General features: G+C 34.4%; 1 protein-coding gene across 2 annotated transcripts in view; it reads right to left on the bottom strand.

The window, feature by feature from the left end:
- The window catches only part of Dpp10 (dipeptidyl peptidase like 10), a 636,241-nt gene that overhangs the window by 44,278 nt on the left and 576,876 nt on the right, over positions 1 to 15,087 (bottom strand). For both annotated transcript variants that reach the window (XM_090342925.1, XM_090342926.1), the window contains exons 14-19: positions 14,435 to 14,526; positions 14,009 to 14,056; positions 10,709 to 10,830; positions 9,173 to 9,220; positions 3,314 to 3,412; positions 3,137 to 3,206 (exon numbers count right to left, since the gene is read on the bottom strand). In XM_090342925.1, the coding sequence (XP_090199051.1) occupies positions 3,137 to 3,206; positions 3,314 to 3,412; positions 9,173 to 9,220; positions 10,709 to 10,830; positions 14,009 to 14,056; positions 14,435 to 14,526 (479 nt within the window). The remainder of the gene's footprint in view (positions 1 to 3,136; positions 3,207 to 3,313; positions 3,413 to 9,172; positions 9,221 to 10,708; positions 10,831 to 14,008; positions 14,057 to 14,434; positions 14,527 to 15,087) is intronic.

Genomic DNA, 15,087 nt, shown 5'->3' with positions numbered 1-15,087 from the left:
GTGTATGTAACTATCCCATTGGCCACCTGTGTGGCCAGGTTCGGCTGTGTTTTGCCCTTAAAAACCCTGTGTGAGGGCTGATTGGGGTCACAGTGACAACTCCCGCATCTGCACTGTGTCCCTGGCTGTTCAGGTCATCATCTATTTCCCCTGGCAGGCCAGTTAACCATCTACTTCCCCAATAAATTCACCTTTTTACATGAGACTGTCTCTGGTGGGACATGGAATCCCCACCTGGAGGGATATGGAAGCCCTTCCTCTTGACCCCATAACAGGGGGAGAGAAATGGGGACCAAGACATGTGAAAGGGTATCAATGTATGTGAATTAATGCACCTTGTATCTGGCAAATATCATGCAACCCTTCTATTAATTACAATAAAAAATATATGAAAAAAAATTTTAAATCCCACATTGTACATGTGCTCTTCTGGACCATATATGTTTTCTAGCAGAACTAATTCAGGAATGAGAATGCTATTTTTAAGAACAGATCATTTTATGGTGCCGGAGTTTGGCCTAGTGGTAGAGTGCTTGGCTAGCATACACAAAGACTTGGGCTCAATTCCTCAGTACCACACACATAGAAAAGCCCAAAGTGCTGCTCTGGCTCAAGTCCTAGAGCACTGGCCTTGAGGAAAGCCTAAGGACAATAGTCAATCCGTGAGTTCAGTCACAGTACTGTCAAAAAAAAAAAAAAGAATAGATCATTTTAAAATGAAAACAGTTTGATATTGACACAAAAACAGACCTGAAGATCAATGGACCAGATTACAACAGCTTAAAATAAAATCATATACTTACAGTTGTCCGATATTTGAGAAGGAACTCAAGATATACAGTGGAGAAAGGAAAGCTTCTTTAATAAATGGTGTTGGGAAATCATGGCATCCATATGCAGAAAACTATAAATGTATCCCTGTTTGTCACCATGCCCAGATAGCAATTCAAAATGGCTCAAAGACCTCAGTATCAGACCTAAAACTTTGAAGTTACTGACAGAAATAGTAGGAGGAAGTCTAGAACTTATAGGTGTAGGAAGGAAGTTTTTGAAGTGTCCTATGGGCTGATATGAGAGAGTCTTGACAAGTGGGATTATATCAACATATTTGTATTTGGTTATTTGAAGTTGGAGAGGGAAGGGGGGAAAACAAGATGAGGGTGGGGGTGAGGGGAGGGAAATGGAGACCAAGACATGTGAAAGGGTATCAATGTATGGGAATTAATGTACCATCTATTTGGCAAATATCATGTAGCCCTTCTATTAATTACAATAAAAAATATATGAAAAAAAAAGTTCCTGCAAAGCATAGGACATAGTTACTAAACTAGAAAGACAGCCAACAGACACGGAGAAAATCTTTGCCAGCAATATATCAAACAAAGTCTACTATTCAACATATAGAAGGTGCTCAAGAAACCAGCCCCTCCCAAAGCAAATAAAGCAATCACTTAATTGGCAAAAGATAAGTAAGAAAAGACTACTCAGAGGAGGCAAGAATGTCAAAGAAGCACCTGAAGAAATGCTCGTCATCCATATCCATAAAGAAAATGCAACTCAAAATAACAGAGATTTAATTTTACCACAGCTAGACTGGACAACATTGTGAATTTGACTACCAAATTTTGGCAGGAATATGGGGCAAAAAAGAACTCGACTGCTCTGTTGGTAGGAATGTGTACTAGTACAGCCAATCTGGACAACAGTCTGGAAGTTCCTGAAATGACTAAATATAAATTTTCCTTTGGACCCAGCCATACTACAATGGGGCATCTACGCAGATTATCACAAGCCAGGATATCATAAAGGTACTTGCACACAGTTCACAATAACCAAGATATGAAAACAGTCCTGATGCTCTACAATACATGAGTCAATCAAAAATATGTAGTGCCACTCTCCTTGAGTTTTCTCAAAGCAAGCATTCTACCACTTGTGCCATAGCACTATTACTGGCTTTTTCTGGGTATATGGTACTGAGGAATTGAACCCAGGGTTTTGTGCATGGTAGGTTAGCACTCTACCACTAGGCCACACTCCTAGATGACCAAGCATGATGCTCTGAGGAAAGTCTGTGCTTTCAAGACAAGATTGTAGGATATGGAAGAAAGATCAGGGTAAGAGAAAATTAAGTGTTCCATTATTTATTTTTGCTTATTAAAAGAGACCAACAAATTTATTCTTAATTAAAATATCTAAATAAAATCAGTACAGCCAGTACAAAAATAATAAGCCATAATCACAATTATACATATTGTATGTCTTAGGCAAAACAGAAGTAATTTTGTGATGTTATTTTATTTAATCTATAAAGCAGTCATGAAACATTAGCTGTATTACAATGCCATATTATGTTTGGAGAGACAGATCTTTGCAAAAGGTTATTTACCCCAGCATATTCAGCTAGTAAATGACAAATTAGACTGAACCCAAGCAGTCTGATTCTCAGATTGAGTATTTATCCTTTATTCTCAGTACTCATAATTTCAATTTTTCTATTCCTATCAAGACACTAAATATGTTTCTGGACAATTTAAAGCACTGTGATATGAATAAAATACCTGGGATCTTAATAAGGAAAGCTCTGAGGAATATTGAGGAATACAGTGCTAAATCAGTATTAAGTTAGTTACCCATCAGGTGGCAGGAACCTCTGCCTAATACTCTAAAGTCATACTCTTTCAAAAAATATGAATTGAGCACAATTTGCAAATCAATTTTAAAGTGGCAAACTGAAGAGGAAGATTTTTCTGAGTGTGGAGAGGAAGTAATAGAAACATAACCAGAACTCTAAGCAATGGACGTGTATTTCCTTTATGTTGCACCAGCAAATAGTACAGAGTAGAAGGCTGGAGTAATAAATAGCTAAACAGAATCCCCTACAACACAGTATGTGGCATCACTGTTCCTAGGTACTGCATCAAATTATTCCTGGGTTAGAATGTAAAAAATTCATAGACATACCCACATAAATTCAGTGATGGATTCCAAAAGAAACTCAATTGATAACTGCCTTGAGAAACTCCATACATAAGGTTTCTAATCTCTATCTACTCAGAGTGCTATCATTTGAGGCATTAGGGAAATTATAAAATCTTTAAAATACCTTTATTCCAAAAATAAACAAAATACTTACATTATTAATAGAAGAGCATACTGGTTTCGTTCCATAAAATCTTTGGGAAAGGACAACTGTAAAGGAAGTTCTTTTAAAGAAAGAGCAAAATATTAAAGATGGACAGTCATTTATATGGAAAACTACAAGATGCTGAGAAAGTTGATCTTGAATAACATTATGTGCACAAAACTTTACCATAGTCGTCAATATGAAGGATTTTAATTTCAGGCTTTGTTATCTTCTTCTTTTGAATAGCTTCCTTTAGCATAGAATTGTTTTCCAATATAAAATATTCTGTGAATCAAAAAAGGTATTATAAAGCCAATGTTTTAAATTGAAGTAAGTGTGGTAACAAAATATTTTGCAGCTGCTGTCAGCAGGAATTGTGCTAAACACACTTCTCACCATTTGTCTTCTCAAGTATAGCCACAATTCTCCAACTGGACTTGTAACCCTTTTACTAATTACAATAAAAAAATTAAAAAAAAGAAAAGTTTAATGAAGTTGACAATACAGCAATTAAAATTTGAAAGCAAAACAAAACCTGACAAAACATAAAAGGATTATCAGCAACTTGCTGTTATTTTGACTTACATAGCTTTACATTTATAGATCTATTTGGGAAGAATTCATGTGCTAAAAATAGGAAGCCTCAATCAAATCTGTCTGAAATATGTGTGTGTGAGAGAGAGACAAGGACAGAAAGACAGAAGGAAAGCTGAGAGCGTGCGACAAGAGATTAAGATATCCAATGCATTTCAATATTTCATTTTTCCTAGTTAAGTTCTTTATCTTTCATTATAGGGGATTTAGATATTTCTATGAGATTTACTCTGAAATATTGTATTTCTTCAATGTTATTTTTAAAAGGAGGTTATATTACTTTTAACTTAGGTCATATTTAATAAAACATCTGAAGGTTTTATATTGAGCTTTGTCTGTAGCCTTGATCAATTCCTTTGTTTGTAACAGCTAGCTTTGTTCATGGGTTTTCCATGGTCTTTTGTTTCCTTGTTTTCCTTTAATATATTGCCCTCATGTCATTGTCTGTGAACCAAGCCTGTTTTACATTACAATATTTCCCTTGCCTAATGTTCAGGAGTTGTGCTGTGTGTAACAGAATGCTGTGAATGTCAAACATTTGACTTTTCTAGTCCTATAGAAGGGTCAGTCCTTCTTTCATCGTGAGGCATCATATGGGCAAATGTTGCTGATAATCACTCAAGTGCTATAATTTCCTTTCTGTCTTTATATTATGAGGTAATTATTACTACAGTGGTATTGCATTTGTCCAAGATATCAAATACTTTTTTTCCAGGTCCTTTGAGGTATCTATATTGTATGGTAAATCATATTAACTAAAAGTAGACAATATTTGGGGTATGATAAAGTCATAAAATATTATCCTATTTACAAATTACTATGCCTGATTTGCTAGTATTTAGTTACGAAATTTTGCATTTAAACTTTTGAGCTTTCTTCTTGTGCTACATTTGGAATATAGATAATTCAGCTCTTCTAATTTCTTTTATTATTATTGTTATTTTTCCCAGTACTGGGGCTTAAATTCAGAGCCTGAGCACTATCCTTGGGCTTTTCTCAAGGCTAGTGCTATATCACTTGAACCACAGCACCACTTCTGGCTTTTTCTACGTATGTAGTAGCATGTAGTACCAAGGAATCAAAACCAGTCTTCTTGCATGCTAGGCAAGCACTCTACACTAGGCCAAAATCCTGGTCCTTCTAATGTCTTTTTAAGAATTGTGTTCATTTATAAATGATAGTAACTGCAGTTATATTTGTGAGAACTTTAGCTATGAAATGCAAATATTTTGTAGAAAATGGAATATTTTTGTATCACTTCCATTCTGTTTTTTAAAATCAGTATTTTAAATATTTTGTTCTACTGTCTTTTGCCTTGCTTTTTTCTATTAAGACACATATTGCCATTTTGGTTACAACATATGCAGTGTGTAGATGCAACACTTTTTTGTTTTTGATGACTTGCTCAGGGTAGATGCCCAGGAGTGGTATGGCAGGATCATAGGGAGATCTATTTTCAGTTCTTTAAGAAACCTCCAGCCCTTCCAGAGTGGCTGAACTACTTTACATTCCCACCAACAGTGCAGTATGGTTCCTCATTCTCCACAACCCACCAGCATTTGTCGTTGTATGAGTACAGAATATTGGCCATTCTAACTGGGGTAAGGTGGTATCTTACAGTTGTTTTTATTTACATTTCCTCTATGACCATGGATGATGAGCATTTTCTTATATGTTTTTCTACCATTTTAAACTCTTCTTTTAATAAGTCTTTCTTTAGTTCCCTTGCCCATTTAATTACTGATTTGTTGGGTTTGGGAGGGATTAGTTTCTTGAGCTCCCTCTGCCTTTATGTAATTTGTATTTGAATTCTTTTGAGATGTATTCCCCTGAATTTCTTGTGAATTTTTAAATTATTTATCATATTTTGAAAATTATTATTCTTTCATCAAGTATTATACAAGCCCATGTACTTCCTGACTCAGATCAAACATTTCAATAGGTACAGTCATTGACTTATCATGAACCAAGGTCCTCTTCATTTCGGTCACTGGCTTTCTCTTTATGTCTGGAAAATTGCTCGTGATAACATTTCAAAGTCACTGATCTTTTTCTTTTTTATTAGCACTCTATTTTGGAGTTTTTCATTAATTAGAGTAACTTGACAAAATGATTTTAAAAGGACCAATTATAGATTGATGTGGTATGTAGAATGACCCAAGGCTTGTTGGGGGTGCCTAGATCAGGACAAAAGAAAAGTGGCGTCCTACTATATGGCCTTTTGTATCAAGGTTTTGCTCTATTGCAAATCTCTGCTAGGAGAGCCCAAGGTTTCCACTGATTGTGAGGGAAACCACTGAGCCTAAGTTCCTTTGAGTCTGGCTTACTTCACTTAATATGATCCTTTCTAAGTCTTTCCATTTCCTAACAAATGGGGCAATGTCATTCTTTCTGACAGCAGCATAGAATTCCATTGTGTACAAATACCACATCTTGTTGATCCATTCATCAACGGAGGGACATCTAGGTTGGTTCCATATCTTTGCTATGGTAAATAGTGCTGCAATGAACATTGTTGTGCTGGTGGATTTAGTATGTCCTTGTTTCTGGATGATTGGGTAAATGCCAGGTAGTGGAATTGCTTTGTCATAGGGGAGCTCTATGTTTAGTCTTTTGAGGAACTGCCATACTGCTTTCCATAGTGGTTGGATGCTAAATGAAAGGATCTCTAGGATATAGAAACATAAGCCATTAATGAATGATTGTTGTTCTTAAGGTACTATGTTATCTCTCATCTCTTTTGCTGTCCCTTGGTTATCTCATATTGTTACACTATCTCACTTTGTTACCTGATATATCAGATGTATTTGTATTTGGTTATTTGAAATTGGATAGGGAATGGGGGAAAACAAGATAAGGGCTGGGGGTGGGGGGGAGGGACCAAGACATGTTAAAGGGTATCAATGTATGGGAATTAATGCACCATCTATGTGGCAAATATCATGTAACCCTTCTATTAATTACAATAAAAAATATATGAAAAAAAGAAGAAAAAAAAAGAAAAGTAGCTATTAGTCTCCTCTTAGACACACACATGGAAATGCTGTGGGAGAGACCCACCCTGACAAAGTCCTGGTTTTCTGTGAGGGGGTCACAGACAACCTGTGGGAAGATAACCACAAAATGTTTTCCTTTGTCTCCATTTGCCAACAAGATTGGCTTCAAATGAATCCACTTGGCAACCCCAAGGCAACCAACACAAGTTATCTCCAAAAATTGCATCAAAGTCAAATACAAGGAAGAAAAGGACTAAAAGCTAAATGTGGTTCCGGAATGGCAAATGGTTAAGGAGGCTGAGCAAATGCTATTAAAATGACAGTTATTTATAATATCATTTTTTGATAACCAATAGGTTTGTTTCAAAATTTTAATTGAGCTTTTCCCCAATTAATCAGGAAAAGAAAAAATATAAACTATTGAAGGATTGGGTCTGAGTTATTGTTTTTTTTAAATGGATTGAATGTATACTTTTGAAAAAAATCATATGAGATTCTGTATCATCATCATCACCAGGCAAAATTTGTATGCTAATAATTTATTGTGAAAATTTACATTTACTCTGCTTTCTTTGATAATTACTAAGGTACAAGGTTTTCCAGATTTGTTGAATACTTCATTTTTCTTTTCCCAGGATTCTCCTGTCTTCTCTGCTTCCTGTAGTTATGACTGAGTCACTGGTGCACTTACTTTCATTAACCTAAGATGTCATTGTGTGGTAAATTTTATCTCCATGAGTAATGGTTCTGTAGAAGGAAAGAAAGCACCTCATCCTTGGTAACATTTACTTTTTAATTTTTCTCAATCACTAGACAATCCAAGTTGGCTTCTGAATGCGATGATGAGAAAGATCTCCCATAGGAAGACATGTTTTAAAATTTCAGCAATATTATGAAAAGTACTGTCTTGTAACAGTAGGATACATTTACATTAAAATTTTATCAGGCTTCTCCTTTTAATTACCCATTGTTAAAGGCAGAATATACAATGTGATTCAAATAGCTGTCATCTATTAAGAGCGTCCTATGACAATAATGTATCTCATTATACTGCAAGCACACTGGCTTACGTGACTAGCAGGAATGTGAACTAGTAGGAATGTGAAATTAATTCATTTGCCTTAGCTCACACAAGAAGTATGGGATAGGTGGAAAAATCATTGTGTAAAATGAGTCTATCAAATTTTACCTTTTATTTTATTAATTATATTGTCATTTTTAATCATATTTCTTTGCATGTGAGTATTGAAGACTGATTTACTATAGCCTCTAATGATATATCAAATGTTGTCTTACCACCTGATCCTAGAGCAAAACAATACTTCCAATTTCATGCTGTTTCCTTTTTGACAAAAAAGGAAACAGCATGAAATTGGAAGATGTTTTGCTCTAGGATAGGTGGTAAGCCAACATGTGATATTATCTGGGAGATATAAATTGTCTCTTTTACATGCAAATGACACTTGGCATTTAAAATGATAATTTTATATCTTTATTTGCTCTACACCAAAGCTTCTAAGATGCCTACATCAACACAGTATGATAGTAATCACTGCAGTATAATGATAAAAAATTCACCATTATAAAAATTGTATTTAGTGAAGGAAGGCAGACTCAAAGAAACATAGGCTCCACGGTTTAGTACACATCTAGGATTCTCCTAGCAGAGGATCACAATAGCTCAAAATCTATCTTTATACATAAAATTATTGATTAAAAAAATTTAAACAAGTGAAAGAAGGAAATAAAAGAAACAAGTGAGAAAAATGGCAGGAATTCATCCTTCTGATATCTATTTTGGAGATAAGTTCATGTTACTAATTAATTTGTGTGTGTGTGTGTGTGTGTGTGTGTGTGTGTGTGTGTGTTTTCTTGTCTTAGGGCCTGGGCACTGTCTGTGAGGTTTTCTTTACTTTCTTTCTATTTTCTCTTCTCAAGACTGGTGTTACTCCACTATGGCTCCACTACTTGCTTTCTGGTGGTTAGCTGGAGATGAGTTTCATGGTCTTTCCCAGCCAGGGTGGCTTGAAACCATGATCCTCAAATCTTAGCCTTCTGAAATTCTCAGCATTTTCAGTCTTTTGGGATTACCTCAAATATTCTAAAAAGTTACTGTTCTTGAAAAATGACCTTTGTGAGGAACAGGAAAGAATGACCGACCGTACTAATGTGCAGAAAGCTGGATCGTACCTGTTGCATTAATCACTCATTAATTGGACTTAGGGGCAACAGATACACTAACTAGATCACTCCATGCTGTGACATAGAATCAATCACTTGCTCTACTGCTTCCCTTACATATATAAGGACACATTTATTGTGTGCTCCAGTGTGTCTCATGGTTGGTATTTTTTGAGGCAGATTCCATAAAAGTATGACAAACAAAATAAGTAATATAGAACCTACAGTGAATACCAAGTATTAAGTAGTCAAAGTGGTCTTCTTATGTACTCACTTGCAAGGTTGTCCGTGCTATGGAGGCTGGCCACTGGGACCCTTGGACCTGGAGTTAAAAAAAAAAAAAAAAAATATATATATATATATATATATATATATATATATGGAGAGAAAGAGAGAGAGAGAGAGAGAGAGAGAGAGAGAGAGAGAGAGAGAGAGAGAGAGAGAGAGAGAGAGAGAGAGAGAGACGTAAGTAATAGTTATTGGATAGGTACGATAGGTACATGATAGATTTATTTTTCCCAAATGGGAGCATTTTGTGGTAAGGGATATAACAAACAGAAATGAAATAAATAGATTCAATCCCTTTCCATGAGTACTTCCTTCAGAGAATGAATAATACATGGGAGAAGAAATTATTTTTAGAAACTTTTATAACATCTCCATCACCTCAGTGTTCTTTCTTTCTGTACTTCTCTGACTTTAGTCAATCCTGTGTGTTGTACTCTCCTATTTCTAGTCTTTAAAAACCAGTCAATGCTGTTCAGAAACCTGATTCATGACTCTCATTCCTCATCAGCTCATCCAAGATAAAACTGTTCACCATTCCATGAAAGAAATAATGCAATATATATTTGAATTATAGATTATCAAAAGATATGAATTATCAAACATTTACAGTAATTTCTAATTATATTTCTATATTATCATGTAACTTTATATTAAAAAGACCTGTGTAATGTCTAATGGCTAATTGCTCATCTGATTTAGCTTTTATTTAATTTTTTTTTCCAGTACTGGAGCTTGAACAGGCCTTAGCACTGTCTGTTAGATTTCTCAAGGTTCTACCACTTGAGCCACAGTACGATTTCTATCTTTTTCTGTGTGTATGGTACTGAGGAATCAAACTCAGGGCTTTATACATTCTAGGCAAGGCCACACTTCTGGCCCTTTAAGTACTTTCCTTTTTATCACTTTACATATCAAGAAAAAATAAATAAAAGGAGCCATTGTTTTCATATACAGTAAGTGTCTTTAAAAATGACAAGGTATAAGCTGAAGCTGTACCTTTCAGTTCCTTGCAATATAAGAAACTCAGGAATTCCATATTCTTTCTGAGAAATACAGTTTTATATCATGGGGAAAATTCATATAAATACATATTAGAGGAAATGTATGGCTATGTGTGACTACAGTACACTGCTCCAAGACACAGCAATTGCAAGGTTAGTAAGGGACAAATGAAAGTGCTGAAAACAGAAGACCAGAGTAAGGAATTAAATTTCCATAGATACTAAATTGCTTAACATACTGCCACTATTCTAACAAGACTCTTGCTTTTTCTAAAGAATAGGAAATTAAAATTATTATTGTGTAATGGCTTTGTCAGTAGGGATAGATGAATTTACTTTTTAATATTCTCAGATTTAAGTAGGCTCCTTGTATTCACTTACTCCCAATTTCTATTTCATGATACAATTTGTATCCTTGTACATCCATAATTTAAAACCTTTAAGCTATATTAATGAAAGTAAGATATTGATCAAATGAAAGGAATGAAATAAATTATATAACTTATTATATATTATCTTACCTTCACAGAATAGTAAGAAATGTTGATTCATGGGACTAAAACTGGCATCAAAATATGTACACTGTTCTTTCATAAAGTTACATGAAATACATTGGCGATTTAATAGCCCTTCTGTAGATGCACTGGGGAAAGAAAATGAACAAAGAGTAATGGAACTCTATTATAGACATTTGAGCATGTGGCTTCCACATTTGAATAGAATGCAACCTAAGTAGGAGAGCTACAACTAAGTTTGAGTGACTAGCCCTACACAAGCAGTTCATGCCTATTATTATTCATGTTAAAAATACTCACTTTTTTCTTATCTGTAAAATTACAATTACATATGCTTGGATGTATTTAGTTTGCATATTATATGGTTGTAAATAAACTGACTTCCTTGTGATTCATTAGAAATCCATGCTCCCTGTATTTTCTCTGTAGTTATGCATATAGTCTTAAAAGAGAATTGAGTCTGCAATGTATGACACACGGACACATGAAAACAAAACTCCTTTGAACAATGAACTGATGATAATAAAAAGTAGAAAAATAGGAAACCTATTTCTTTCTTTACAAATAAAGGGAATTTCCCATGAGTACTAAGAAACTGTAATAATTAGCTAAAAGAATGAGCATTTCTAAAAGTCACACAAAATCAGTCATGATATTTTAAATCCAGTAATCTAAATATTAGAATTTGGTGTGCTAGGGGCTGGGAGTTTGGCCTAGTGGTTAAAGTGCTTGCCTAGCATGCATAAAGACCCGGGTTCGATTCCTCGGTACCACATATAGAAAAAAGCCAGAAGTGGTGCTGAGGCTCAAGTGGTAGAGCTCTAACCTTGAGAAAGTCTAAGGACAGTGCTCAGGACCTGAGCGCAAGCCCAGGACTGGCAAAAAAAAAAGAATTTGGTGTGCTATATTTTCATTAATAATCATTACCTTCAACATTTGGTAATGAAAACATTTTTGTATGATGACAAAATTAATATTAATGATAATATATGATATAAAATATTCTGGAGGTAAAGACAAAAGCAATCAACTTGATTTTACAAGAAAGTTAATTAATGTCAGAAGGATTGGAAAAATCTGGAGTGATCCTAAGTAGATTAGTCTTTCTAAATTGAACTGCTTCTTTTACCAACAGAATTCAATGCCACATTACGTTAGCCAATGGTAGAAAATATTTTTAAGGATGTATCCTTTTTAAAGAATAAGGAGTGACTAGACAAATATTTACAATTAAAGTTGGAATAAAACTTGATCTAGCATACATTTATATATGAATGATAATTATGTTAACTACCATAGGCAATCTACAACAGTCATAAGCAATGCAGTGATACTAAAATAAGTACAAGAAGAGCAGACACAATTGAGGTATCAGGTTAAGATCTCACAATCATACTTTCACATGTGGACATAGTAAACTGATTATAATCCACACTTTTCCATGCCTAATTGAAAACTTAACATTTTCATATTTATAATAATGTATCACAAATATAACATGTTCATTAATTCAGTTAACAATAATAAGTATATCTAATATAAATTTACTCTTTTAAGTGTACAACTTAGTTTGGTTAGTTAAATTCACAATGTTGTACCACCATCTGCATAGAGATCCTAAGAAATTATCTTGGTCACCTCCTACAGCTATGCAAGTCAGAAAGTGTTAAAGTCTTTCTTTTCTCTTCCATGAAACTTTCAATATCTAGATCCCAAGAGATTTACTTTGGTATTTTGTTATTTCTTAGATTATATAATTGCCAAGATGAGAAATAAAAATTTTGAGACAAAAATTACATTAAATATGGAAATAGTCTGATTCTCCAGGGGAGAGTCTTATGACATACATTAAATCAACTAGAGATGATTTTTATAGCATAAGGAAGACATTGATTGACTTTTCTGGGTTAAACATTATCTTCCAGTCAAACCTAGTGACATTTGATTAGGTATTTAAGGGGAAATTTATGGGTGCTACATGGTTTTTATAACAGTCTTCTATACTTAGAAAAGTCACAGTTATTTTGACTACACTGCCTCAGTCAGGGGTCTCAAAAGGTTAACTTACAAATCTTGGGAATTATTGTGATTCAAATCAAATTCCAAAGCAATAAGTGGAAAACAACTGAAAAACTTCCTGTTGCTGATTTTGAACAAGTCTTGTTTTCTGACAAAGAGTTGTGCCTTTTTTAAATGTATGAGTGTTTTATAAAATGGAAGAAATAAAATATTGATCAAATATATTTCCATTTCTATATATTATTCATTTGCCAGTATGAATCATAATATATCTCCAAAATGATAAACTTCAGGTCATCATGAATTAAAAGTGACCAGTTCTTTGATGAAGACCTTTAAGCTCAAATTGTCATTGCTATCTCTTAATGGCCAGCCTGTTTTCCTCTGGTCATTAGATTTGAGAACATGAGTTACAACAGGTCCAAGAGAAAATAGTAAGAATATGACAGAAGAAAATGACATATGGGAAACATGATAAAGAAAGTTTTGCTTGACATGAAAAAAATCTATGCATGAATAAGTGTGTGGGTGAATTAAACAGAGATAAGTTGTTTAAATATGCATTTTCACTCTCAAAGGTAAGTCTTAGCTACTTGTTTGGAATCAGAAGTGACAGTCCTCAAACATGAATAATTTCCACTGAGAATGTGTCATGGCATTTTAAAAACTTTCAAAATGAACCTGTGAAAAGGAAGTCAGAAAGTATATGTATATAAAGTTTGGAATTAATAGGTTCTTTCTAGCCGAGAATGAAAAGTCATTATTGTGAGGTCTTGTGAGAGCTTTCTAAGTAAGGAAATATTTTTATGCTAAATAGCTATGTTCTTAATCCCTTCTGATGAATATAGTTGTGCATTTGGGAAAGCTTAGCAGATGAAAATATTATTGCATTACTTTATAATATATTACTGTGCTTATTTGTTGATATTGGCTTTTAAACAAGTTTTTGAACATGCTAAACAAAGAATCTACCACTTCAGTGACAATCCCAATATATTTTCATTGTAGTTTGTTTTTCAGATAGGGTCTTGCACTTTCCCCTTGGTCAGACTGGCACACTATCTGCCTACCACTGCCTTGGGAGTAGCTGGGCTATAACAGTGTACTACCAGTCCAATTATATTGCTTTATTGTTTTATCTCAGCTAATGGTTGTTCTAGACTAAAACAAAAATACTCTTTGATTCACCATGAAAATGATATCGGATTTTTCCATGTTTTTATTTTTTGTGTGTGGGTCACAGCTGAGAAGCTACTCTATGTCTAGAGACCTTTATAATCCACCTACCTGTACAGCTGTCTTCCTCTGGGAGAAAATTCAGTACTCAGAAAGTAGCTGCCCAGGGAAGAAAAAAACAGGCATTAGATTTCACATTGAGATTTCACTAGAACTTTCTTAACCATCAGAAAACTGACAAATTGTATTCACATATTCAAATTGTAAGAATTTGATCCAGCTGAAAATGATGTCTGTGTTTTTTCTTTTTAAACTCATTACATTTTTTTCATAATTGATTTCAGTTTCTGAATATACTATGTGTCGCCTCTGTGAAATGTACCTGAATGAAGAATAGAGAAAGTTTTAAAATAAAAGGCTATGGTTTACATGGCTGGCTTGTTTTTACTAGAGCTAGAATGAGCAAAACAATTCTAGCAGAAATGATGACATTTGTAAGCAACATCTACCAGCTTGATGAGAACTAAAAACACTCACATTTTTTGAGTAGTTTCATCATATGCCAAGATCTTTATCACTTCCCAGTTTCCAGATGTTAGGTGCCTTACAGTGATTTGCTCACTTTTACTCTACAAAGAAATAGAAAATATTGATTTTCTTTTTATTTAAACAGCATATTCCTGGTAAACACAAAAATATACAGAGCTTGCGCTGCATTCAATTTTTTGTCAGCTCATCTTCAATTTCCTGTCTTAAACTTCAAGGATGTGCACAGGTTTTACTATCAACACAGCTTTGAGATGGGACAGTGCTTTTACTGTAGTTTGGTATGACAGAAAAAACATTCAGAAATATTCAGGTTGACACACACTGTGGTATTTAGTACCTACAGGAGACTTATAAAGCTCCCGCATACATGATGTGCCACAGGTCAGCTTCAACAACTTTATGTAGAACATTTTCGAATGCCTTTTGCTGCAAACAAATAAGGAATGCAAATTTTTCTTAAATATTTTCAGATGGCTAGTACTGTACCACTAGAGAAGCATCCTCACTTCTGGCTTTTGGCTGGGTAATTGGAGATAAGATCCTCAGATTTTGTCTGCCAGAGATGGCTACAAACCCTCATCCTCAAATCCAGTCTCTTCGAGTAGTTAGGAGTGATCCACCATGTCCTGGCTCATTGTTGA

Source organism: Megascapheus bottae, chromosome 12 (assembly GCF_031878675.1).
Source record: "Megascapheus bottae isolate mThoBot1 chromosome 12, mThoBot2.hap1, whole genome shotgun sequence".
NCBI classification, from domain to species: domain Eukaryota; kingdom Metazoa; phylum Chordata; class Mammalia; order Rodentia; family Geomyidae; genus Megascapheus; species Megascapheus bottae.
This window is presented reverse-complemented; position numbering and strand designations above follow the sequence as displayed.